Source organism: Camponotus floridanus, unplaced genomic scaffold (assembly GCF_003227725.1).
Source record: "Camponotus floridanus strain SB8 unplaced genomic scaffold, Cflo_v7.5 scaffold98, whole genome shotgun sequence".
Classification (NCBI taxonomy): domain Eukaryota; kingdom Metazoa; phylum Arthropoda; class Insecta; order Hymenoptera; family Formicidae; genus Camponotus; species Camponotus floridanus.
In genome coordinates, this window is record NW_020229869.1 from 662247 (window position 1) to 688592 (window position 26346).

The window sequence follows — 26346 nt, forward strand, 5'->3', positions numbered from 1 at the left end:
GACACACGAAAGCCACAAAAGCTAGTGCGATAATATTTCATTTTAAGAAAATATTTCATTTTAAAGGAAGCGTGATGATTAAGTTTCAAGTCAGACAATTAAATTAGCGCCATGGATAGGGTGTCTCGTCGTACAACTTCACAACCATAGATATTTATCAAGAAAAATGATGGAAGACCATCTTTAACTTCTTACAATATTAATATCTCTCGCAATTATATCTCGAATAAAATTTCTGTTGTGTCTCGATTAAAATTCTATTATTTCAATTTTAATCCACTTAAAATGGAATAAAATTGAAATAATTAAAAATTAAAATTGTTAACAATAGAAAACAATTTATAATTTAAGACACCCTGTATTCTTAGAACGCAAAAAAGCTTGATGTTCTTATAATGAGCAATTATTTTCGAATCTCTTATCACACTTGCATAGTGCGATATGCAGATTTTAAATGCTAAAAATTATAAAACCTAATATTTTCGAGAAATCGCACGAATAAATATAAATCGCACGAATAAATGTAATACATAACTATTATCATTGATAATAATAAAAGCAGCCTTATCAGTGATGATTGATGGACAGTCATATGACTTTAAGTACATGAAAGTAGGACAAATTACTAATTTAATTTATATTTATTTTTATAATAAACGCTCTTTGCGCAGTATAGTTTGCTCTTAATTTTTGATAGAACCTCATTCAGTCGTTTCAAAAATTTCTTTTACGATATTTCTTAACTTACAGTTTCTTCATTTTTGCGTAATTGATACTCGTTGCTAAAGCTGCAATGTTAGTAAATTTTCATTTATTTATTTTCACTCAGCACATTTTTATATTTACTGTATTATTATCATTCTCTACAATGCGTTGTCTTTAAAAATGGCATTTCACGCAAATCACATTGTCTTCCAATGTCCTCCTTGTTTGTACATATTTTTCTCTCTCTCTGTCCCTACGTTAAATAAATATTCTTCTTTTTCGCATAACTCGGAATCGTTAATTATTTCATTATTCAGCTGTCTTAACTTTTTTCATTCACCATGTATTAGTCTCAAGATAAAGAAGATATCGAGACTTAGGAAACTGGTGTTTCCCATTTTGAAATTTTCTCATTTATGTCACATTTGTTTCAAATTCGACACAATATATTATCCAATACGAGATTATATCAATCAGTTCGTCACGTTATTATCGTTCTTGTCATCATCTATACTACTAAATACCAGAAGGTCTTCTGTCTCCACCGATTTCTTTCCCTGCATATCGATGTAGGATTGAGGACGTTCGTTCGAAGGTGTTGTCAAGTCATTTTCGCTGTTGCTGGTCATACTGATGTTGCGTAGCTTTATCGGGCTTTCATAGTGATTAGCGTTCAGGTTCGCTGGTTGATCGTTTACGTACGACGACTTAACGGCTTCCTCAGGAAATGACGCTACGGACGGAGCCGCCAAGCGCCAAAGCGCCTGTAATTTATCTATCTTGTCGCATTTAGTAACTGGTTCAGAAGACATTCGACCAAGATAGTTGACGGTATTCGTTTTAAAAGTACTGGCAGTCCCGTTGTCCACTTGATCGTTTTCAGAACCTAAAAAAATAAAATAAAAATTACATAATCCTCCTAATCGTATTATTTTAAATCAGTTAATTATTAATAATTATTAGCGACGATTGAATTATAAAGGTTAATATTAAATGATAAGATTTTGGAAAAATAATTTGGAATTGTCAGAATATATTCTAATTTATAAATAATAATTTCTAACAATTAAATTATTAAATATGATTTGTTAATTATTAAATATAAATTGTTAAATATAATTTATTAATCTTTATAATAGCGAATTGTAAATGGTATTTCGAATGGGCTTGTTGATTTCACTTACCATTTGCGCTATCTAAGGCATGCAAAGATGCAAAGTAAGCTTGATTATGGACGGTTCTTGGATTAAGATCAAGATACTCAACACCATCCTCTAACATACGCTCCCAATGGCTGGTCAATTCTTTAAACGACGGTCGCATGCCAGGCTCTTGATGCCAACAGGATACCATCAGTTTATATCTGAAAAAATATCTCTCATAAGCAATCGAATGGAAGAAATGTGTTTCCTTAGAAGTTATAAAGATAGAAAATAAGTAATGTCCCGCCTGAGGTGAAAGAGAATAGATTTTCACGATAAATTGTAAGAAAGTTAGTCTATTTTATATTATGTTGGGGCATTTTTCCAAGAACATAGCTTTAGCAACGACAATTGAAAACATGACACTCGAGGGGCGAATCATCCCTGTATAAATTATTACTTTTTATAATAGTATATATATCATACTAATTTCATAATCATAACACGGTATGTATTGAGGCTGACTCTTCGCAGTATCTTGATCTAATTTTCATGAAGATGATGAATATTTCATTTGTGATATGAAGTCACGCCACCATAATCATGAATTCTTTGATAATAATTACAGATGAATTCCCTTCAGTTATAAATATCATATGAGTGACAGTCGCATGTAGTCTTAAGTTCATTTTATCAACATGAATTAGCTAAGTTAATTATAAAGAATTTACTCGGGAAATGCTAAATTTACAGAGATAAACGTAAATTTATACGTTGAAAAGAAAATTATACAATAGACAAATGTCGAAACTAATTTTCATTTAAAAAGGAAATTTTAAATATTAGATTTTTAAAATAGTTTAAAATAATTTTTTCATTTTCTTTTTGTCTCTCTCTTACAAGAATGATAGATAACTTATAAAAGATGACACGATTGTTATTAACTTACAATTGTTGGGAGCAGTTGAGAGGTTTTTCCATACGGTAGCCAGCCTTCAACAGATTGTAGAGATTATGTACGTCCACTCCGGGATACGGTGAGGCTCCTAATGTGACCAATTCCCATAGGAGCACGCCAAAACTCCATACGTCCGATTTGCTGGTGTACACGTGATCAGCCAGGGATTCCGGCGCCATCCATTTCACAGGTACTGCAAGCACCAATCGTAAAACCCTTGGATAATGCGAAGTACGAGTCGGGCGAGTCATTAAAAATGTTTTTCTAGCGAATTCGTCGAGTGAATTACGAGAGGATTACTCGGAGGTCGCGGTTGAATTAAAGTCGTTAATATCAGGTTAAAATGGTATTATCTGTGGCTTGCACTGTTGCACTGATTCTTTCCAATTCTAAACACGTATTTATAACACGTTTTTCAATTTGTCTACATTTATCTAATGACTTACGAAACGTCATGGTATTTATTGTGATGTATTATATTGATAAGTTTCACATACTTTTTATCTTCTAGAGAATGAATAAGAATAATTAGTTGATTCAGACATTGTTAGCTATTGCTTTAAAATAATATTTTAGTGATAAAATGTCAATAAATGTTCAAGGATATTAATTAGTCAATGATCTTACCTCGTCCTTTGCTCCGTTTCAAATACGCATCGTCCTCGTACACATCACGAGTTAAACCAAAGTCCGAGATCTTGCAAACCTTGCCAGTTGCGAGCAAAACATTTCTCGCCGCAAGATCTCGGTGCACCAACTGCAGTGCGGAGGAAACTTTGATTAATAACTCTACGAAGTTGAGAGACATTTCGCAACTTTCGCATTCCCTTCCAGAATAGCAAAGTTACAATTAAAGTTGATGTGAATGTGTTGCAGTAATTTTTAATTATTGATTTTTATATATAATCAATCATTCAATACATATTGAATATGATACATATTCAATATATATATATATATATATATTAAATATATATATATATATATATATATATATTATATATATATATATATATATACATATTTAAATATTTTATATAATAATTTGAAATAAAAATATGAAGTAAATATTGAAATAAATTTGAAATAAATATTTCAAACATTTTATATAAGAAGATTGCATCGCACCTTAATATCGGCGAGATATGCCATTCCTTTGCTTATTTGCCAAGCGAATGAAAGGATATCGCGTGGCGTTATAATACAGTTCGATGCATTATTATCACATTGCGATTCTTCGCTAGCGTTGATCGGCGAGGTGGAAAGCAGAGACGTCGAACCGGGAATTCTGTTTTCCGACTCCAAATGCCGGCTGCGTCTCAGATAGTTGCTGAAATTTCATATAAATTTATCCTATAAACCGCAAGCAATGTGCGGAGAACTGTTGGTCAATAATCTGTCCATTCTTGAGGGACTGGATTGCAATAGTGGTGTACCTTGGCATGTGTTGCATCCACGAAAAAATTTAATTACCGAGAGCAACTGGTTTCGCAAAGGTTATTGTCCCGGCAGTGGTGAAATTCCACGTGCGATGGAATTCCACAATACAGCAAATTTCCAGAAATATTTCCGCGTTTATAAGTCGGCCGACGCATAATATCATTCATTTGAAATGTATATGTGGGCAATCGTAGAAATCGTGGCATAAGTAGAATAAAATTACGTAAATCATTTTTATATCATTACTGAACTATACAAAATACCAGGAAATGTATGCAAAATATTGGACGAATAGTAAGAATTAATATCCGAATATTATTTAGTTATTCTTAATTTGCATTATTCTCTATAATTTAAAAGAAAATATTTTCCTTAAATCACTAAAGAGAATTTTTCTTTCTTCAATTTTCTATATTTTAATATGTATTTGTCCAATTCTTCTCTTTTTGCTAAACTCTTTAAAATTTATTGAGCATTTATTATTATTATATAATTTCTTGAAATTTTTGAAACAATATTAATTTCATGTTATTTTATATAAAATATATATATTTGTAATTTATAATTATTAAAATAAGAAGAAAAGCAAATGTAAAATTCCCTCAAGAAATGGTAAATATAAAATTTTTTTTAGAGAAAATAAATATTATTCAAAGATAAATATTTTTACAACGAGAAGATAAATATTTTTACAACGAGAAGATAAATATTATAAAATTTCTATTAAAGAAGATAAATATTATTCGAAAATAAATATTGCAACGAGAGATGTAAAGCAAGATAAAACCAAATTCGATTACGCATATTACACGAACCGCATCGATTCGCTTCTAGTCGATTAAGAGTTATCGATAAGACTAGAACCTCGTGAAACGGAAGGGCCATACATAACGTTAGGACAAACGTCGAATATATCACGGTGCATACTTACCGTAAAGATCCGAATTCGGCGAATTCGATGATGAGATAGACCGGCGCGCCTGTTGGTATCGTGCAGGCACCCAGTAGTCGGATCACGTTTGGATGCTGTGCTTCTTTCAGCAGCTGGTATTCGGACAGCAAATCCGCCAACTCGGAAGCACACGCGTTCTCCTTCAGCGTTTTCACCGCGACGGTGGTAGAGCCAGGTATCCCGGCGATATTTATGGCTTTAGCGCGTAGAACGCGTCCGAACTCACCCTCGCCCAGCACTTGCTCGATTTTCAGCAACGAACGTGAAAATTCCCATTTCGGATCCGGCTGAAATTCCACACAAAATTTGAATATTTCTACAATTAATTTAAAATTTTTGACACGTAAAAGCTCATTTTAGATAATAATAAATCAAAATAATAATTTTGATTTCGAATCCGGTTGAAATTCCATACAAAAATTGAATATTTCTATAATTAATTAAAAATTTTTGACATAAATTTTTACGTAAAGGCTCATTTTAAATAAAATTATTAAAAATTTAAATAATAATTTTGATTTCACTTAATTTTTTTTGTTATTAAACATTCAAACATTGATATCTTAACTCTAACATTATTTAATATTATATTTTTTTAAATATTATTTATATATAATTTTAAAGAAATATTACAAAAAAGTAATAAATTGTAAGTAAAGTATAATATTAAATAATGTTACAACTAAGATATCAATATTATCTAACACATTTATATACTTATCCGCAACTTTAATTTTATTTATATTTAATAACATTAATTAATTATATTATTTTCCTATTCTTACTTTTACATACGTTTTTACAATATGGAGAATAATTTGAAATTCGAACAAAGATAAAGCGAGGTGTGAGCACCGATTAATAAATCCTTTCGTCCCGGTTACGATAAACTCTGCTCTCTCTAATCCAGCGTTACGCCTCGCTGGAACATGTTTCCAGGTTCGTGTCAGACGATATCTATTCGTATTTACTTCGCATGAACTGCTTCGCAAAGGACGCGGGCGGATATTCAATTAAACGACGTTCAGGAATGATAATAGGATCACGTGGTTAATGAAAGATGCTGTCCCGAATTAGCAGCTGTCGCAAATTAGTGTATTAATACATTATAAGATCTACTGAGAATCTCACTCTACATCCTGTAATTAAACATCCATTAATCTATTCATTATTTTATGGAAATTTGATAATATCAATAAATGATGCGTAAATCATATTTGGGAAAATACGACGCGAGATGGATATTTCTCGTACTCTGCTTCACATCTCAAGCAAAGGAATCGATAACAGAAGACTTTCTCTCACGCTATTATGATCAAACTTCTTCACAAAAAACATCTTTCGCAAAAGACTTTCGATACATAAATTTTCGATATCTAACACCGTGATATCCACTTACGAAAATCATATTATTTTTGACACTTTCGTATTTCCTCTCTCGATAAAATTTTTCGAAGATTCGTATCTGTTTTTTCTCTCCATATATATATAATGCATGAGTACAGATCATAGCAAAATGCTTTATAACTTTAACTTGGGAATTTTCGATTTTGCAATTTCGAGCAGGATCATTAATGTATTACGATTAACGTAAACAAGAAAATAATATAATTGAGTTATGCTGACAGTAAGCAACTAAGATCAAGTTGCATAGATTTCAATTTCGTGGCAGGAAGGAATTAATTATTAATTAGAGCAGATTAATTTCGTGCTCATCAGATTCTCGTAATAAAATCATTCTCCCGTAAGATATGATAACAAAATTAGGATGCAGAAATGCTCGATAGATTTAGATATACGTCACGAAAAACTTTACGTGCCTTACAAACTCACTGAACCGCTCACGTCATGTTAGTCGCCTTCGTTCCGACTTCATCGAATAAAAGCGACGACTTTATCTCGTCGCTGTCGTTTCAAGAGGAACGCACATTTCGCAAAGAATAGAAATATCACGAATTCTCTCTGCCGACATTTCACAGGTTTCTTTCTTCTTCATCGATATTTTTCAGTTCTTTTATTTGATTGTGGATACCACCAAGCAAAGAAATGCGCACCTTTCTGTTGATTCAAGAGATGAAAAAAGTTTTCTTTTTTCTTTTTCTCTCTCTCCCTCTCTCTTTCTCATTTTTTTTCTAAAAAACATCATTTTATAAATGTTATAAATATGAATTTTCAAAATTCTAAAAATAATAAGATATCAATTAAATTATAAATAGAATGTACATATAAGATATATATTCAATAAATTAGTGCAATTTTATAATGTCTATACTTCGTAATTCTTTTTACTTGATATCCGATTTTTGCGATCTTTGAAGAAAATGCAATGAAATGTACCTGTGTATTTCCTTTTCTTTGAAGAGAGGAAAAAAGAAAAATTCTCTTTCCAACTAGAATCTTTATTAACTAAGTCTTTTTCATGAATAAGCAAAATCATCGCAATAAGATTTTTAGAAAATTTTAAGAAGAATTTATTTAGTTCTTTGGATAAAATTTGCGGCTACCCTCATAATTTCAAACGTTGTTAATTATGATAAAAAATTTCAAGAATTATCCCGAGATGCGGGAGAATACATCGAACTGTACTTTAATTTTGGAGTAACTTTCGGAGCAAATACGAACAGTGAGTTTTTGTCACTGACGATGAGCGCAGCTGTTGGATGTGGTTTCTTTGCATATTTCGTTAAATGTAAATTACCAGTCTCTAAGTACTAAGATCGTTATTCGTCGCTATAACGCGAGAAGCACGCAGTAAAATGCATAGTAAAATGTGAATTATCTAAAATAAAGAAAATCATCAACAATGCGAGAAATGGGAAACCGCTTTTCTGCTTTTAAGCGGTAGTAAACGACGATTTCTTTCGTATTCCTGACATAGTTTGCAGAATCCGTAGAGTTACATTCTCTTCAAAATAATATCTACGATTTTTCAGATTCTCCAAATTCATAAAATTTCCGAAATTTTCAAGATTTTCAAGGTCTCCAAAGAATTTTAGATTACGTTTTAGATTAAAGCAATCTTAAATTTCCTGTTCCTTCCGATCACCAGTTGAAACGTTATATTTTCACGACACGATATCTAGTGATTCTCTTGAGAAGGTGCGACATGCAGCTTTACGAAACGCTCGTCTTCCTCGATGTTTCTAAGAGCAATCGAACGATATGCGCGAGCAATGGGATTAACAGACAAATATTCTAGACCTGAAGACTATGTAACTCAACTGAGTTTCCGAGTTCGCGTTTAGATTCCGAGAAGTGACCTCTTTGTAGTTTCGTGCTTCTTCATGTGGAAAGCTGAGGGAGCTTACGCGCTTTAGCATACCGCTGCTTATGCGAGATTATGCGGTTGCACGCACATATGGTATATCACATGCGGGGAGCAACCGTGAATCGTGTTGCGCAATTAAAGAGACAGGTGTAGAAAAGAGGCAAATGTTTACGAGTTTTCTTTATAATATAGGAAGAGAATTTATATTAAAGAAATAAGTGAGATGAAGTAAGAAACTTTTTCTTTTTATTCTTTCAGTAAACTTATCTTTCATAAAAAGTTTGTAAAAGAATTAGGATCTTGATATATAATTTGGAGTGGTTTTATTAAAAAACTACAACGAAAAAATTTGATTCTTGAATTGACATGTAAAAAGACTCTTACAGAATAAGAGTCTTCTTGTTGCTCATTTTATATTTCTTTATTCGTTTCATATTTCGTTTTATATTTCAAATGCAGCAAATATATGTAGCAAATATGTGTGTTTTTAAAATAGAAATAAATAATCTTTCTTGTAGAAAATATTTTCGTATCTAATACTAAAATAATAATTCAGCTGTATTTAATAAATTAAAGCTTAAGTATTTAATAAATTAAAAATAATCTGCTTGTTCTAAAGATAATATGTATAAGTATATAATTGACCTCCGAATAATTTTATTATTATATTAAAGAGTTATTAGAACTTCGTCTTTCTTATCTCACGTCATTTACTGAAAAGTTTCAATTCTGCTGCGGTTAAATTAACATCGACATTAAAGTAATAAGAAAGTTTCCACAAGACTTATTAGATAACATCGATTCAAAAAATATGTCTGCGCTCAGAAGTACAATAATTTCATTACGTTCAATTGTAGCTTTTAAACACAAAAGTACGCATCTTATGCTGATTATTGTGCTTCTATTATCAAGAATAAATATTCTTCTCATACGTATTATTTTTTGCATTTACGCGTCTAAATGATTTTATAGCAAGATTTTATAGAATTTCTCTCAAAATAAATTATATCGGAAAAATATATCAATTTTAATCAAAAATTGATCTAATACAAAAATAAAACTAAGTTTATAATTTATTCTTTTACTTTTTTCTTGTATTAAATTCTTTATAAACTTTTGATTGATATTGCAAATAATTGATAAGTATCTTACCGGACATGTCTTGGGCAGCAATAGATGACGATTCGCTGTGAAGGTGTCCAAACCGATCAAGAGACCATCGCCACGATCGATGTAGTCAGACGGCAAAATACCAATACCGTTTGCCGCATCATCCACCCTGTGTTTGCATTCCCGTCGAGCGCCCTTCGCCGCCATCCTGGAACGCAGAACATCGCAATGCGGAAGACGAAGTATGTTGGCTTACCATTTTGGTTTGGCGGTGTAGTGTGAAATGAGATAACTTGGAGTTAAGCTAATTGTACTATTATCTATTATAACAGCGAAAATCAATTCAGAGCTACAAACAATAGTTACTATTTATCGGAGAATATTTTTTAATAAATTATTTTAATAAGAGAATAAAAAAAATTATTGTAACGAATTATATTTGATCGCAAGATATACAAAATATATTTTGTTTTCTTGTCCTTTCGCGTTTCGATTGAATTATTTTAGAACATATTAATGAAGTTCAGCAGATGTCGGACTTTTGTGGCCACTAGTTACTTTAGGAGAGTAATTCTAATAGACATTAACCCAAATTCGAAAGTTTGAATAGCTTGCAGACTAGTGGGTTTGAATCGCCTATACAAAACCAGAGCATTTGTAATTCCTCACCTTAATTCGGTAGAAATTTATTTGACACAATGGAATGTGTTAATTTTTTAGATATATGGATATATGGGCGTACAATGTACTTTCACCAGTCATCTTTTATTTTAAATTGCCTTCTGTTATTTTCTCTCGGTGCTTGGATAGCGTTTTAATGTCTTTTATTCTGATATTAACAAATATGCATCAAATTTCTCATGTTCAAATTGGCTTTATATCAAAAATTAAATGATAAATGTAACATTATAACGTACAAAAATAATTACATAGAATACATATATTTAAAATTTTATAAAAAATAAAAAAAAAGATAGCTGATTGTGAACTATGAAAAAAATGTAAAGATACGTTCGGGCAATATGCATATCTGCTGAAACTTTTACAACAATTTTTTCTTTTGATCTATATTTCTACAATGAATTATTTGATCTATATAAAAGTTATAAAGTTAGAAAATATATCAAATATTTTGCGAAAATGTACGTTTTGAAAGAGAATTTGCAATAAGATGCAAAAAATAATAAGTTTGTCTCGCAAGTAACAATTGAAATTTTATAGACTATCAATAAATGTTATCAAATATTTGGATGATGCATCTAACATTTAGATGATGCTTTAACTCTTTTTATAATAGAATTAATAAGTACATATCAATTTGTTATGTTTTTATTGTCTAAAATTCTATTTTCTATATTCCGGAAAATCGAAGGTTAAATAAATCATGCTCGAAATCCTAGTTAGCCGTGAGCTTTGTAATGTCCTTAATTCCTCGTAAACATGAGACTCGAGCCGATAAGCTCTGCTCTTAAGCCACTGGTTCAGAAGCGATAGTTCACTAAATCCTTCTAAGATCCATACGGACCAAAAGATTTCTAACAAAATATTGTTATAAATTCATTATTGTGACGTATCGAGACATTATTAATTTTCTCCAAACAAATTTTAATATTTTTTATTACTTTTTATAATAATTTAAAATTATTACAAAATAGAGAGAGAAAGAGGGAGGAATAATTTTTTTACTAGATGTATTTTAATATTTAATAATAAATTTCTAAATAAAGAAGTAATTTGTATTATTTATTTTTATAATAAAGAATGGAATATATAAAAAATAGATTTATATATATTTTTTTTTTAAATTTTCTAGATATGACTAGATATGACTTTGATATGCTCATTTAATAATTGTTTCATTAATGTTGCGTATAGTTTTGAAATCATAAAATGAAACGAAAATTTTTTGTTATCCTATATAAAATTGATTTTTTTGATTTCTTACCTGTACCTCCATGTAATAAACGAGCCTACAATTACGATCAGAACAAACAGACTAGCTCCAATGACGCCTATCATGCATGTGGGACCGCATGGTTCGCTGGACGCTGCAAAGCCGTAAAGGACAAAGGTTAATAATGCTTAATAGAATGAAAAAACAAGCTCTTTGATGTAAAATCACAGTAAAGGCATTATATTTCAAGCTTCTCTTTCAGTCATAGAAAGATTCCGAAATGGACTAAAATTTTTTAAATTATTTAAACTTTTAAATTTCAATATCTAAAATTATTATATGTAATTAAAGCGCCTGCGTTTTTTCTTTCTTATTATTCAATAATTAACACACGTGATTTTCATGTGAAAAAAATTATGCGTCGCGATGCGACTGACCTTTACGCGCGCCTGGGATAAGCTCATTTTTCCGGTTCTGTGGTTTTCTGTCGACTCGTTCTTTCTTGTTCTCGCCTGGCATATTCTCTTTTTGTTTAGAGTTCGTAGGGTGTACGCATTGACACTGGAGTTCGTCATTACAGGAACAAATCCCAACACCGCTCTTTATACCGAGGCCGTTTTCGTTCGTGTGGGCGAAATATGAATCGGCTGCAAAATGCGAACGCGATTATTCTCATATATCGAGTATCTCTCAGAGACAAGCACAGTAATCTCTCTTCAATGCCCCTTAAATCCCTTTCGATGAAACGCAACTGTGACGACGGTAACGTGAAATCCCTTTAAATCGAAAGCTCTTGTCCTAGAGTCCTTAAAACTGAGGAAACATGATTCTATGCTTGCGAAAATCTTCTTATATAATATATATATTTCGACTCTTTTAATAATATTTATTACAAATATAGAAAATTTTAAAATTTAAAGAGTACAAAATTTCTTTTTGAAAGTATTGTAGAAAAAGATTTGTTTGTGTTTAAAAGCATTTCAATTATCGCCATGAATCTTGTATTGTATGCATTTTTTACAATACTATGTAACGTAACAATGGTATCGTGACATGCCTGGTTTTACTGCGTTATAACGTGATCGAATATACGCATGCTACTCACATTTGACGCAATCTTGCGGACATATACGAGGATTACTTCTCTCTAACGCGTCACATTCGTTGTCCGGACAGTATGTGAGATCTGGTGAACAGGTGGAATAATTCTTCGACATTTGGGAGATATTGGCTCGATTGCTTCCCTTATTGTCTCTCCAAACGCATCGACCGACGAAACTATTATTACTGCGCATAAATTCATTATTAAAATCTTCTTATGATTGGCATGACATAGAATGATCTACGGAAAGCTGTTTCCTCTAAAATTATTAGGGATAAACTTTGAATCTTTTTCGTACGATGAGAAAATGATTCTAACAAATTTATATATATGTATATATATGTGTGTGTGTGTGTTCTTAAAGTTTTAAATTATTTCATTATAAATTTAGCTTTAAATTGACCTGACTGACTACGTTAAATTTAATTAATGCTTTTTTAAAAGCCATTATTAAAAAAGCGAAATATAAATACTTGATTTAAAATAATAAAATTTTATTGAAAAAATAAACAGAACTAGACAAACGATAAATAAAGAAAAATTATCATCGTAAATTAAATGACGATAGATAGTTTTTATAAATCTTTTGTAAAGAACAATTTCAATGATAAGCGATGCTTCGTATAAAATTGATATACTAAATTACACTGGCATGTTTAAGAAATGGAAAATAGAACGAAGAAAAATAATAACCATTATTTATTTTTTTATAACAAAAAGAGGAAGGATAAAAAATGAACTGCCAATTACTGCCTTTTTCGTTATCATATCAAAAAGCGATAGTTATCGGAAGAAACAGCGAAAACGAGTCAAGTGAAATGGAAAGAGCTATAAACCTGGACGTATTACCGTCCGACATAGTCGTTACGATGAAATTGAGTCTCTTGACGATGTGACGCTTCTCCGAGAAAAAGAATGAATGAAGTAATGACACAGCCTCTCCCTTTAGTCTATTATGGAAAATAATCGCCACTTACAAAATGAACTTGCGCACGATTACGCACAGTGCTTGATATAAAAAAAAAAGTTTTCTTTAGGAATTTTCTTACTGTCGACCTTCAGGTAAGATCTTACTATTTAATGCGTTAATTATTATACATATGTTGATGTATAAATTTTATACATTATTTAAACATATACATTTACTCATTAGTTTATAAATAGTCTAAATATATTTTTCACTTTTGTTTTAAGTAAGACTCCCTTTATATTTTTTAGAGAGAGACTTGTGTAAAAACTTTCTAAAAATTCTTTATATGGAAATGAATTGGCACACTACGCCACTCCCAGTGGTGTGATTATAAAGTAAGATATGCCACATTTTCGTTAGAAAGCATTATAGAATGCGTTTTTGCAATTAAAATTTACTAATATTGAATCTATACCGTTTGTAAAAATTAAATGGAATGTTTCCTTTACTTAAAATAAGAAAGAATTTTGAAGAAAATTTTGTAAATATAATCATTTTTGGATGTGAAATAATTAAAAATATAATTATATAATTATATAATTTTTTAAATTAAACGTTAAATATTATTGGTTAAATATATTTATGCCAATTGTTGCTCCGTGATTTGAATCGTAATTTAGTTACTTCGATTATTTTGATTTTATATTATAAATAATGTTATAAATATGTTATATTATTCATAAAAATATATTTTTTAGATAAAAAATTTCTATTAAAATTTTTATTAAATTTTGAATCGAGATATAGCGTTCTTATTTTTAATATTTATTGTTAATAAAGATTGCAATTATATACTTAAAAACATTCTGTATTAATATTGCAAACGAATAGTTTAGACATACCTGAAAACTCCGCTGGCGATTCCGCAGGATTTTTCGCATTTCTCGCGCGAATTCGCATTTGCACACGAATGCATCTCTTTCTGAGTCGATTGTATGCATGTGTTAATCTTCGATGACGGAACATTGACTAGCTTCACTTGTAATGTATTAATTTTCCCGATGCCATTCTTTTCGCTCCAGTTTAATTGCAATCTGACAAATAAGTTGATGGCATCATGATCAAATGATAAGAAAAATTGCTGGGCGAAATGTAATAGTAAATGTAGTTATTAATTGAGATGGCATCGATTTTAATCAAGATAGAAATTTTCTCATTTCATGAATTTATAATCTTTCTCGCTTATTTTATTTTCGTGATTTCGTTCAATTAATATAGTAAAATCAACATAGAAATTCTGAGAATTCTGAGAGCATTCAGTCTTATTAAAATTAAAAAAAATTCTGTAAAGAAATTGTAAAATATTCAAATATTATTGACTTTAATTTAACCCTTTCCCTACGAGGAAGTCTAATGCGGAGCGTGTGTGACAGACGACACATATTTAACCGTGACCGATACACGACAAAGTTTATAAACTTTTATAAACTTTTCGCTGTCGCGCAAAGCATATCAGTTACTAGTATGAAGATATTTGAATAATAATAATAAAAATATTGAATGCCTAAAGGCGCCAACATCATCATCTTGATGATAACAATTGGACGCTTTAAGGCGCCTACAGTATATCATGACGAAAATTTCAAAGGCGCCTATAGCAGCGAAAGGGTTAAATAAGAAAAGTATCAAATAAAAATTTATTAATCAAATAAAAATGTTATATATATATATATATATATATATATATATATATATATTTGAAATACATATAAACATACATAATTTAGACATTCTAAATGTTCCACAAAAGTATAAATATAATATGAATATTCATGTACTTTACACGGAAAGTAATCGCGTTCGGGCTATATTCGTGCCAGATACTCGAATATCTAATTTATTTTTAATTCCATATATTGACCGAAATAAATCTAAATATAACTCCTTTATTTAAATACATTTGAATGCATAATTATCATGTTATAGCTTTTCTACATATGAAATCGATTAAAGCAAAGTATTTTAATTTTATGACCTTTCAACATCTCAGAAAATATTTGAATGTAAATAGCGCATTTCATTGTCCTCATACAGAGATTATCGGAAATTTTCGCTGTCGCATGATATTGTGCTTTAGGATAAAACAGGTGAACTTACTCAACGATGTCGGGCTCGGATTCTAGCTTAGTTTCGTTGGACACATAAACGATACCGTCCTGTTGAGTGACATCGAATGCACTGGAACCGTTCAGGATGAAAGTTATCGAGGGATGGGGTTTTGCTGTTGGTTTCGCCACGCGCATATACCTCGGCGAAATCCGGGCTATTTCCACATTCGGCGGATACGAGAATGATTCTTGTGCCATGACGGATGATGGTGTTGCAATAGTGGAAACTCGGTGTACTGATCCCGAGAAAGTTATGCTGATGTTCACCTAAACAAATAAAATAAAATAAATGTGAAAAAAAAATTAATAAAATCGTGTAACTGAAATCTTTTTCAGAAATTTATATATACACACGTATAATGATTAATAAAGCAAGAAGCTCAAGAGGAATGAGGGAAAAATATGCTTTCTCAAAAATCAGGTTATAATTGCTATTCTATTTATATTTATATAATTTTGTTATATGTAATAGATGTAACTTTATAATTAGACATATATATATATATATGACAGATATCCATTTTACATATATTATTTTTTGTTTTTTCACAATATTATATTCTGATTAAATTATATTTAAAGAATAATTATTTTGTAAATATTGCTAAAGGAAGTTGTGCTATCTAAAGGAGAAGTACATTGTTACATGGAAAGAAACTTAGAAGATTTGCCACGACTAGAAAGGATCTCAAAGTAGACTCAAGCAATATTTTATCACACTAGATCGATATTAAAGACCACGACCAGATGCGATTGCTACGTGACGGTTTTTATTAGAATTTATCGTCCATTCTTGGTACACCCATGGAATGACTATAGCGGGAAAAGGCACTTAAACCAATCTTTTCTTGAACAGCGTGTAGGAACTGTAAATGCATCCATGTCTCAGTTAATAATTTTGTTGTTTTGTTTTATAATTCTCTTTTTATTATATATTCATTTTTGATATTAAATTATTTTAGAATCTTTAAAACCAGTATATTCTTCTCAATTAAAGGAAGGATATAATTCAAGGCCACAGAATATTCGATAGATCTCAACATGACAATTTAACGAAGGCAAGAGTATATTTTCATGGCTGAAGATCAGTATTTAACTGCGAGGGGGTGTCGCGTTTCGCGAGGAAAGACAAGATGAAGATCAGCGATACCTAAGACACGCGGCCTGATTTACAGGATATATATCAGGAGCAGGTCGCCCGAGGTCGCTAGATATATATCGACGTCGAGATTTATTTTCTCGTGTGGTTTCAATTTAAACACCTAGTCTTGCGCTACGCGGATGATGTAGGGTATCCATTAAAAGGTGCACGACATGCGCGGCTTGAATTAGAACAAATTCCACTCGATTATTATCGCGTTCACGAATTGCGCTCTACAATCATTATCCTCTTTCCAATTATATCAGGGTGATGTACGCTCCACACATGACACCATTGCACAAAACTCGCGGCATTTAATATCGCCAAACAGTAATAACATGCGCATCTACAGAGTGCTTGAAAATTATTGCTGAATCGAAGATTTTATGATAAATATATCGGTTTATTATTAACGAAAATTAAATATAATTCTCTTTAATATTTTACGTTAAATATTTTCGTGGCAAATGATTGCAATCAAAGTTCACTTTTGATATAAATTTGAAGAATAGAATTTTATTTTAAAAGTAGGTCTATATATTAATATTTTGTATTATTAAAAAAATAATTTTACAATTAAATCAGTTAGTAAAATAAGAAAAAAATTTGACATATTTACGAGTTTAAATTTTACCAAGGATATAAAAAACTGTTTTCTCTTGAGAGAAATATATATCCTCATACACCCTGTATACTGCAAATTTTACTGGACACATTTCTGTCACGTAAACACGAACAAAGTATTTGGAAATTGCATACTGCGATATATGTGCGTTTATTCGTGCGTGTTATACGTTTTGTATGGCAATTTTCGTAGTTTCTCTTATCACATATTGAACGGTCAATCAAATTATTTCATGCGAATAATTAAATGATTTTTCCCGGATGGAAAATATCCAGTATTCGGAGAAAGATCGTTGTTTCGATAATTAGGAAAAACATTGAAAGCCCGTTTTAATGACGATTGCATTATTCGAAACAAAGCTCGATAATATAAGTGACTTCACCCACGCGCCACTTTCAGATGGTGGATGCGGTATTTAATCTGCGATTAACCGCCTCCACGAAATCAATGCCGCGCCCAAGGAACCTTTAACAAGGAAGGCGAGATTTCACCACCTAATTGTTTAATGACCTCCGGATTATACCGCGAAGCGCGCGATTACGGATGCAAGGCACACGACTAATGGCGACTAATGAGTCGCTTATCTTTCTACTTCCTCGATACAAGTCCGGGTCGATTTCGTTTCGTGTCGATAGGAGGTGAGCCGGACGTAAATGAGAGGAAATTTGCATTTAAGAGAACGCTTGCATTTAATCGAAATATGGAAACGTAGCTATGACAGCGGGCTGTATTTAATTAATTAATGAGAAGCGAGGAATTATATTGATAACGATTTTTAACTGAATAAAAGATCTTTGAGAAGAATTAATAATTATTTAATTAATATTATCATATGTATTTCTCTTCATACATAGATTTTATTTTGCAACGATAATTAATCTAGTAATCATGATTATTAAAAATATTTATGGAATATGAGTGGAGATTATTTTTGATAAAAATGAAAATTTTATTTCAGAAAAATTTAACCCTTTAATATAATTGGTGTCTTATTCTTTTCATACATTTGACCAAGTACTCTTCGCGAGTTATGGGATCAGTATGGCGCACTTTTGCCCCGAGTTTTATCCGTGCAGTTCGTAAATGACATACGGCGGTGAGATATTGGCGGACTCTGCCGATATTGCGAAATTTATCGCGACCGGGGTGAATTTTTTTCATCGGACAACAGATTCCCAGCACAGCATACTCGTACGCTGTTTGTTCATTTCGATGAATCGCCAGTGCATTACGAAGCACTGATTTAATTTTTCTCTGATGTACATTAATTAATTTTTTTCCAACAAATTATAATATTTTACCAGACAATAAATATTTTTATTCCTTATTATTTTATTTTACCAGATATTTTTTTATTCCCTATTATTTTATTTTACCAGATAATAAATATTTTTTTTCCTTGAGCTAAACTTTATTGGAGTTTTTGATTTATTTTCATTTATTATCCAATAAAAATCCAATTCCTTAATCTTTTAATTAATTTAGCACAAAGAAGCGAAATAGAAAGTCAATCCAAACTGTTCGCAATTACGAAATAGCAAATAGAAGTATTTTAAAATTCTCTGAACTCTAAAGTGGAAAGGACAGTTAAGAAACTTTGCCTGTACTTTACCGTATGCTATTTTGCTCAGACATTTAAGATACTTGGCCATTGTCCTTTGACACTTTTGCAAATGGAGCGAATATAGTCAAGCAGTTTGCCAATGAGTGTCGACGACGTAGAATCGATACTGACTCACCGAATTCGCCCCATATCCTTTGAGAAGCGATTCATCCGTAACCTGAAGGACTACGTGATACGGCAATTCCGGTAGCAATGTCTTCTTGGCATGGATTGCTGAAAAATGCGAGATAAATTTGCAATTACGTGTGTGAAAGATATACGTATGAACATCCATCAAAAATGAATTGAAATGCGAATGGAGGCAATGTTGGACGAATGCTTGGTACTCACCAAGAAAAATGGCGGTATAAGGCGCCCGATTCGGGTACCTTGAGTCAGAATGGTCAATCGGCACAATGGTGTTATTGATGATTACCGCATCGGAACTATCACCAATCAGGCGAAAGCTGAACTTATTGCTAGTTATCGTGTCCGCGTCCGTCAACTTCAAGTGATCATAGTCTATCAATTTGTTGCCCTGTCACAGAAAAATGTTTAAACTTCGTTAAAACGCAAAAACATTATAATTGATGTTGATATATTGATTTTACATATTTTAAATATCCACGTTATTATTACCTTATTCTTTTTTTATATTTTTTCCAGTGATTTTCTTTTTTAACTTTTTATTTTTAATTTAATTATTTTTTATTTTAATTATTAATTCACTGTGCTATCAGAATAATTTACAACTCCAGTTTTATTATAATTTTATTCTTACAAGATTTTGTGTGAAAAAAGTATTTTTCATATAATTATTTTTTGTAGTTTTTAACAGCACCAAGAGATTCTTTCATTAACAATTTTAATTATTTTCACTATACTTAGCGAAGCAACGTCGGATTTCGATTAACTGATTGAACTTCGCCCATTAAAGTCTTCAATTACGTTTGTAGAAACTCTTCAGGTGTTTCAGCATCCAAACAACCTTTTCTTTATAGAAGTGAGGAACTGAACGAAAAGTAACAGTTAAAAAAGGACTAAAAAGAAATGTTTGATAAAGAACAAAAAAAGTGGGAAAGCAGAGAAAGGCAGTTTGACGAGCATTGGAGAATGGGACACCCCGGGGGTTTAATCAGGATCAGTTCCAGAGGAACTCTCTTCTATATCTCATCATTCTCACATCTTTTGTGGCGTCCACCGCACTTAGCGTTTCCTTTTTATTATGCGCGTTGCTCGCAAAACAACGCGGTAATTACGCGAACAATGAGCGCTTGATTAAGTCTCGTTTCCGACACGGCGACGCCGCGGTTAAAAAAATGAGATTCATGAAGATTCATTTATGAAGAAACACTGAAATTTGTCAACAAAACAAAATACTGCAAAACGTTGAATATGCTAAGCAACAAAATAAGGATACTTGGAATTATCTGTATGAAATGTCTTGGAACAGATGATAATCTTTACTTTTATTAATAATTAATTTTTATTTTCACTAAAATATTAATGAAAAATATTAATAAAATATAATAAAATATTAGTAAAAACGAAAAGAGAAAAACGAAATATTTTTGTAAGTAGAGATTTTTTTATTCAATGATTTTTTGCTGATATTTATTTTACTTGTAATATTTTAATAAAACCGTTATATTTAGACAAGATATCTTCCTAACTTCTTAATTTTTATTTATTTTTTATGAAAATTATTTAGAGTTTATTTCAATCATAATTTAATTATTTTTAAGAGAAAATAAAAAAATTTCACAAAATGGAGCTATAACTTATAGATACAGATCTGGTTAGATTTCATTACAGATTAATGGTGCCCTTATACTTAGATAACGATAAATCTGCAAGTTCTTTAGTATCAGGAAGTTAATTGGTCCCAAGTTACTCGAAATTGTAGTGAACATTAATTTATACCATTAATTCGATGTTGCTCTTTGATATGTAAACTTACCGCGATAAAATCCGAAAGCGTTATAGCGATAGAAGTGTTGCTTTGCACTACAGGAGGATTATCGTCTTGATCCAAGATATCGATGGTAATAACGTTTGTCTGTATGTGCTGGTCGCCGGTCTTTTCCTCCCAAACGACGCAACTTACTTGGAGCTGAACGCGAGGTCCAGGTCCTCCTGGAGGACCGATAATATCTCGATCCAGCGATGCATTCGCAAATAATTTATTTTCAACTATGTGAAAATAATCGCTCCCTAAAAGATGAAAATAAATCTCACCTCATTATTTCTACATTTCAGTATTAAATGTTATGTAGCAGTTACATTCTTCAAAAGATTACAATAGCCAAATGTACATAATTAGCATAATATATGTATATAATTAGCATAAATTAACATAATCGAAGAAATTTTGGGAAAAAGAGGGAATAAAGGCGCAAAATTAATCATATTATCATATTTGATGTAACGGAAAACAGTGTCATAGTATAACACTATTCATAATCTACAGCTTTTATATACATATATTATTTTAATATTAAAATTATATTTTACTATAAAAAATATATATCTCTAATATATAAGAAGAATTATTTTTATAATATTATCTAAATATTAATATTAATATTATTGACTTTATATGATAGTAATACAAAACTTCTATATGTTATGCATAATTATATTATATTATTAATAAAAAGTTTTTAATTAATATTTTAATGTAAGTTCTCTATTTTTTTATAAGTATTTTATAATAATATTTCTTTTTTTTTCTTCTATTACTGCTATTAGGTACATTCAACTGAAATGTGGACTAAAGTCATTGTTCCATAAAAGTCTCAGTCTATGTTTCATTTAAACATAATAGATTAAGCTCTTTTTTGCGAAAACGCCACATTTGAAATATGGCGCTTGCTACATTTTTTCGGCAGCCTCTATTCAACGGCGGAAAAATAAAATTTAAATCATCGCTGAAGAGACCTTTGGGGCTTTGATATATGATTCGCCACATATAGATATATATAAGAGGACTACAGATCCGCGTATTATGTCACTGACGTCTTCAGCGAATTTTAATGATGACAATTTGTATGGATCTAACGACAGCTTTAGCAACATGCGTGGCTGCGACCAGATTTATCTGTATTTTACGTCGAATGGTCCTAATTAATCACCATTTCGCTCTTTTCCCTGTTTTGTCAGTGAAAAATGTTCGATCCTTGACAAGAGATTTATCTCTTGCAAATAGGAATCCGATTTAACAAATGACATTAAAGCAATTCATTGATATTATTTTAACTAACAAAAATGAAGATCTTAAGCATAAAAAATTGAGTAGCTCAATTTTTCACGAGTTGATTTTAAATTACGCTAACTTTGGAAATTTGCTTAGAATTTATAAATAAATTGCTTCTTAAAAAAAAATTTGGATTGTCGTGGTAGCAAATAAAATAACTATGTGGTTCTGAAACTAAATTTGAAAGGATTGATATAGAATATGATATCACGGAAGAAACTTACTATTTGATAATTCATATCTGGTGACGCTAAACTCGGGACATATATGACTGTACGCCTCCGGGCCAAACGTGCCAATCATTGTGACTGGTTGATTCTCATAAATCTTGTAGTGCGATGTATTCCAGAAGCACATATCCTGTAACATTCGAAACCTTGTGGATCAAGATGCTTCGACGAAATATACTTCGATGCGTTAATACATCAATGATCAATTATTAAGATTTCACGTAACATGAATAAATTGCGCAAATTTTCACAATTATTTAAAATATTTTTAGATTCATCGATTATCGCAAAATAGATTGTGCAACCGATCTACATAATGAAAACATTACACATTCATTATGTAGATCGGTTTCAATTATTTATGTACACAATATAAATTTCAAATAATGATTATAATGGTTAACGAATTGAGATGGGTCGCATTAGTGAATATTCCAAAAAAAAAGTAAAGATTTATGGCAATTTACCTGCATGTAGTTTGTGCAATTGATAGTTTTTCCCATTATTGGTACTGGTTGCATTTTTATCTCGAGTAGCGCTTCGCTGGAACTTTTCTCGCTCGCTCTGACGATGATAGTACCAAAGGTTCCTTATTAATTAAAAAAATACTATATTTTAATAAAGTTCAAATATATCCTGCAATATTTAAATAAAGCTTCTTTAAATAATGAAAAGAGAAAAGTCGAAATATACTTACCATTTTGCGGAAGATTCTGCAGCTCAATTATGTTCTCATTTTTCTGGTAGACTGCAAACTTCTCTTGTAACATCTTATTAATGATCTGATACTTCACATTTTGCGGTTTATTAGAATCGTTCCGAAGGGTCCTAAGGCTGATTAATTTGACCGGTAAAAATTTCGTGTTGTGTTGAACCAAATATGGAAACCTTAGAGTGAGATCCGATTGCGGGAAATAGAGTCCTGAAATGCAAAAGGAAGAATACGTTTATCCGTTTCTCTTATCGCCTATCTTTTCTTCTACAATTTTTCCGGACAGGATTTTCGGATTGTGCCTTAGGCTGACAATCGGATATCGTTTCTCGAGAGTTGTCGCCCTCAAGAACAATGGCTCTATGCTCATAAATTCTCCGCGAAACGAACTCAATGGCTCGCTGGAAACGTGGGAGACTGAATTTCGGGAAACTGCGAGTGGTAGTAATGGCACATATATAGCGATCTAATAACTCTAGTTTTGCTGATTTTGCTGACGATTTCGATAGCACGTGTCGTAGTTAGTAGAAGATAGAAATTGGTAGAAGGGCATGTCACGTACAATTCGCGGCTGTTTACGTCGTTCCCGCGTTAAAAGTTAACAGATATAATGTAAAAATATCAAGATAGCGCGACAGCTGTTGAAAAATTAAAAATAAAAATGATAAAATATTTGTAAAAATATCAATATTGCACGTGTGACAGCTAATTTTATTAAATCTGGCAGATTCTCCAATAACGTCTAGTATTAGTATTTTTCTCTGTTATCAGAAGCACGAATTGTTATATAAAATATTATGGAAAAGACATTTTCTTTTATAACTTCGTTATTTGCGAATTACGAATTTCTTCTCGCGCGCAATCAAATTTCGCTTAATGTTGTATAAAATAAGTGCAAACAAACATGAGAATAAAATCTGTAGCCAAATGGAAATTCAATAGTGTTGTGAAATTTTGCTTAATATTTAAATAAAAAGTTACCGTCTATCAAAACCTGATTTCAATTTTGTTGTTTTATATGGAGAAATATAAATTATATCGTAGAAAAGTCTCTATTTCCCTGATACATATTTCATAAGTGCAAGAAAAATTGCATTTTTGCCGAAAGGTAAATATTCAAACAACAAGTTTTTCACATTTCCCTCTTCTCCTCAACTAAAATATTATGAAACCAATTTCCTGGAAGAAAGACGACCGATCGCATAACTTCGTTCATTCATGATGCTGCAAGGATTCTTTTTACAAGCTTTCCTAGTATTAAGGACTCCGGTATGCGCATGCAAGTACTGCGTTTTCGAAAGGCTAGAACGTGTTCAGCCGCAAAAATGTGTTTCACTGAATAAAATATGCCGCGAGACGATCTAAAGGCCGTCTGGAAGCATACGATGTATACGTCGAAGCCGATCGTCTGATGGCTTCAACGTTTGAGCTTCCTTGGAACAAGCTCTCGAGATCGCCACGTCCGACGAATAAATTATATCATGGGACTCTTCCTCTCATACTCTTTTTCTGTCATATGATATAAATTATATACAGCGATAAGAGTCGCGAGACAAGACAAATTCTTTTTACGCACAATTTCGGACTCGAGATACAGGAAAATACGATCCATTTGTTTTGAAAGCAATCCGAAAGTCCAATCTTAAAGCTTATAAATTTCAGAGAAATATGAGTGTAAAAATTGATGCAGTTTGTTCTGGTGAAAAATTGAAACCGAATCTATAGTATTTAGAAAATAGATTTAAGAGCATGAAACAGAAATAAATATAAAAAAAATATATTTTTATTTTACAAGAAATGTTTATCTGAACAAAATAAGTGCTAAAAACAGATAATAATATCAAAATAATAATAATAAAAATAATCATAGAAAAGAGTGTCCGTGAGAGAAATTACAGAAATTGTTCTAATTTCATTTTTTGTTGAACTCTTTCTTATTCAATGAACGTTTCCAATTTTTAAGATAGATATTCTTTGATAGTCCATATATTCGATGATAGAGTCTGTATCGATTTGATCGTGCTAGGAGCGGTCTGAGATATGCTGTCGTCTTTCCGAAATAATGATATTACTTCCTCAAAGTACAACTGTCGACTAAACTCAAGGAATTTAGAAATAAGATAGCTCCTATATTTTTTACATTTTATATTAACAGATTCTATAAAACAAGAATGTAAAAGATGCAAAATGTATTGCATAATATAAAATAAATATTTTTTCTCATTATATATTTTTTATTTAAAATCTTTTGCAACAGTTTCTATCATTAATTTTAATTAATTTTTTAATTAAATCTATGTATATAAATTGTCTTTTTTATATTTCTTGATATAATATAATGTTAAACACACTTAGTTTTTTGCTCACAAGTTAAGAATTTAATTAAAGAACGACTAAAAAACTATCGCAATTCGAAACTATAAGTCATGGTCGGTTTCGACTTTCGGTTTAATTCTCGCAAAGTGCTCGCTGCGAGGTCGTGTTAAATGCTGAGACAACGATTCAATTCTTCAATGGAAGACGGGATTTAATTTCAGTATTTACGAAGAGATTCAATGTCGAGAAAAGGAGGGTGTTACCGAGGTTTACTCCCTCAAAACCTTCGCGTGCGGCCAACGTCGGCGGAGGAACAAACTACCCGTTCGGTGTCAAGGTGAGCGTGCAATCAATACATATATATATGCCGCGGGGCTGTTAATTTTAATCCGCGGATCGCGTGTACGGCCTGATACAGACGAAACGATTACGAGCACTTTTACAACCCAACCTTCCTCCCACGCAAGTTCCTCGACATATACTGCCTTCGAAAAGCGGCTTTCCGATTCATACCGACAGTACATGGTACATTAAAACGATAGCTTAATTTTAACAAATTTTAACAAATTTTTTAATATTTTGACAAAGAGTTTTTTGCAATTAGAATGTTGAGGTACTAATAACAATCAAACAAAAATTCATTAAAAATAAAGTAATTAAATAGCAAAAAACTTCATACTTTTAAATTCAAATAGATATTTTTTTAAATCTGAGATTTTTTAAGATTCTATGTATTTAGTTTTTTCTCTCATTTTTTAGATATAACACATATTACACTTTTATTTTCAAAATATTTAATATTAAATATCAAAAA

The 26346-nt window shown here is 31.2% G+C and overlaps 1 protein-coding gene across 3 annotated transcripts in view; it reads right to left on the bottom strand.

Annotated features, from left to right (window-relative positions):
* Window positions 1–329: 329 nt before the first annotated feature.
* LOC105250051 (proto-oncogene tyrosine-protein kinase receptor Ret) overlaps window positions 330–26346 on the bottom strand; it is a 56127-nt gene continuing 30110 nt past the window's right edge. For all 3 annotated transcript variants that reach the window (XM_025415132.1, XM_011255923.3, XM_025415133.1), the window contains 18 exons: window positions 23202–23426; window positions 22972–23093; window positions 22499–22634; window positions 20979–21232; window positions 19370–19556; window positions 19155–19252; window positions 15639–15916; window positions 14384–14575; window positions 12575–12756; window positions 11907–12116; window positions 11521–11623; window positions 9618–9783; window positions 5177–5484; window positions 3934–4135; window positions 3433–3562; window positions 2797–2998; window positions 1890–2068; window positions 330–1591 (listed from right to left, as the gene is read on the bottom strand). In XM_025415132.1, the coding sequence (XP_025270917.1) occupies window positions 1179–1591; window positions 1890–2068; window positions 2797–2998; window positions 3433–3562; window positions 3934–4135; window positions 5177–5484; window positions 9618–9783; window positions 11521–11623; window positions 11907–12116; window positions 12575–12756; window positions 14384–14575; window positions 15639–15916; window positions 19155–19252; window positions 19370–19556; window positions 20979–21232; window positions 22499–22634; window positions 22972–23093; window positions 23202–23426 (3587 nt within the window). In that variant the 3' untranslated portion in view covers window positions 330–1178. The remainder of the gene's footprint in view (window positions 1592–1889; window positions 2069–2796; window positions 2999–3432; window positions 3563–3933; window positions 4136–5176; window positions 5485–9617; window positions 9784–11520; window positions 11624–11906; window positions 12117–12574; window positions 12757–14383; window positions 14576–15638; window positions 15917–19154; window positions 19253–19369; window positions 19557–20978; window positions 21233–22498; window positions 22635–22971; window positions 23094–23201; window positions 23427–26346) is intronic.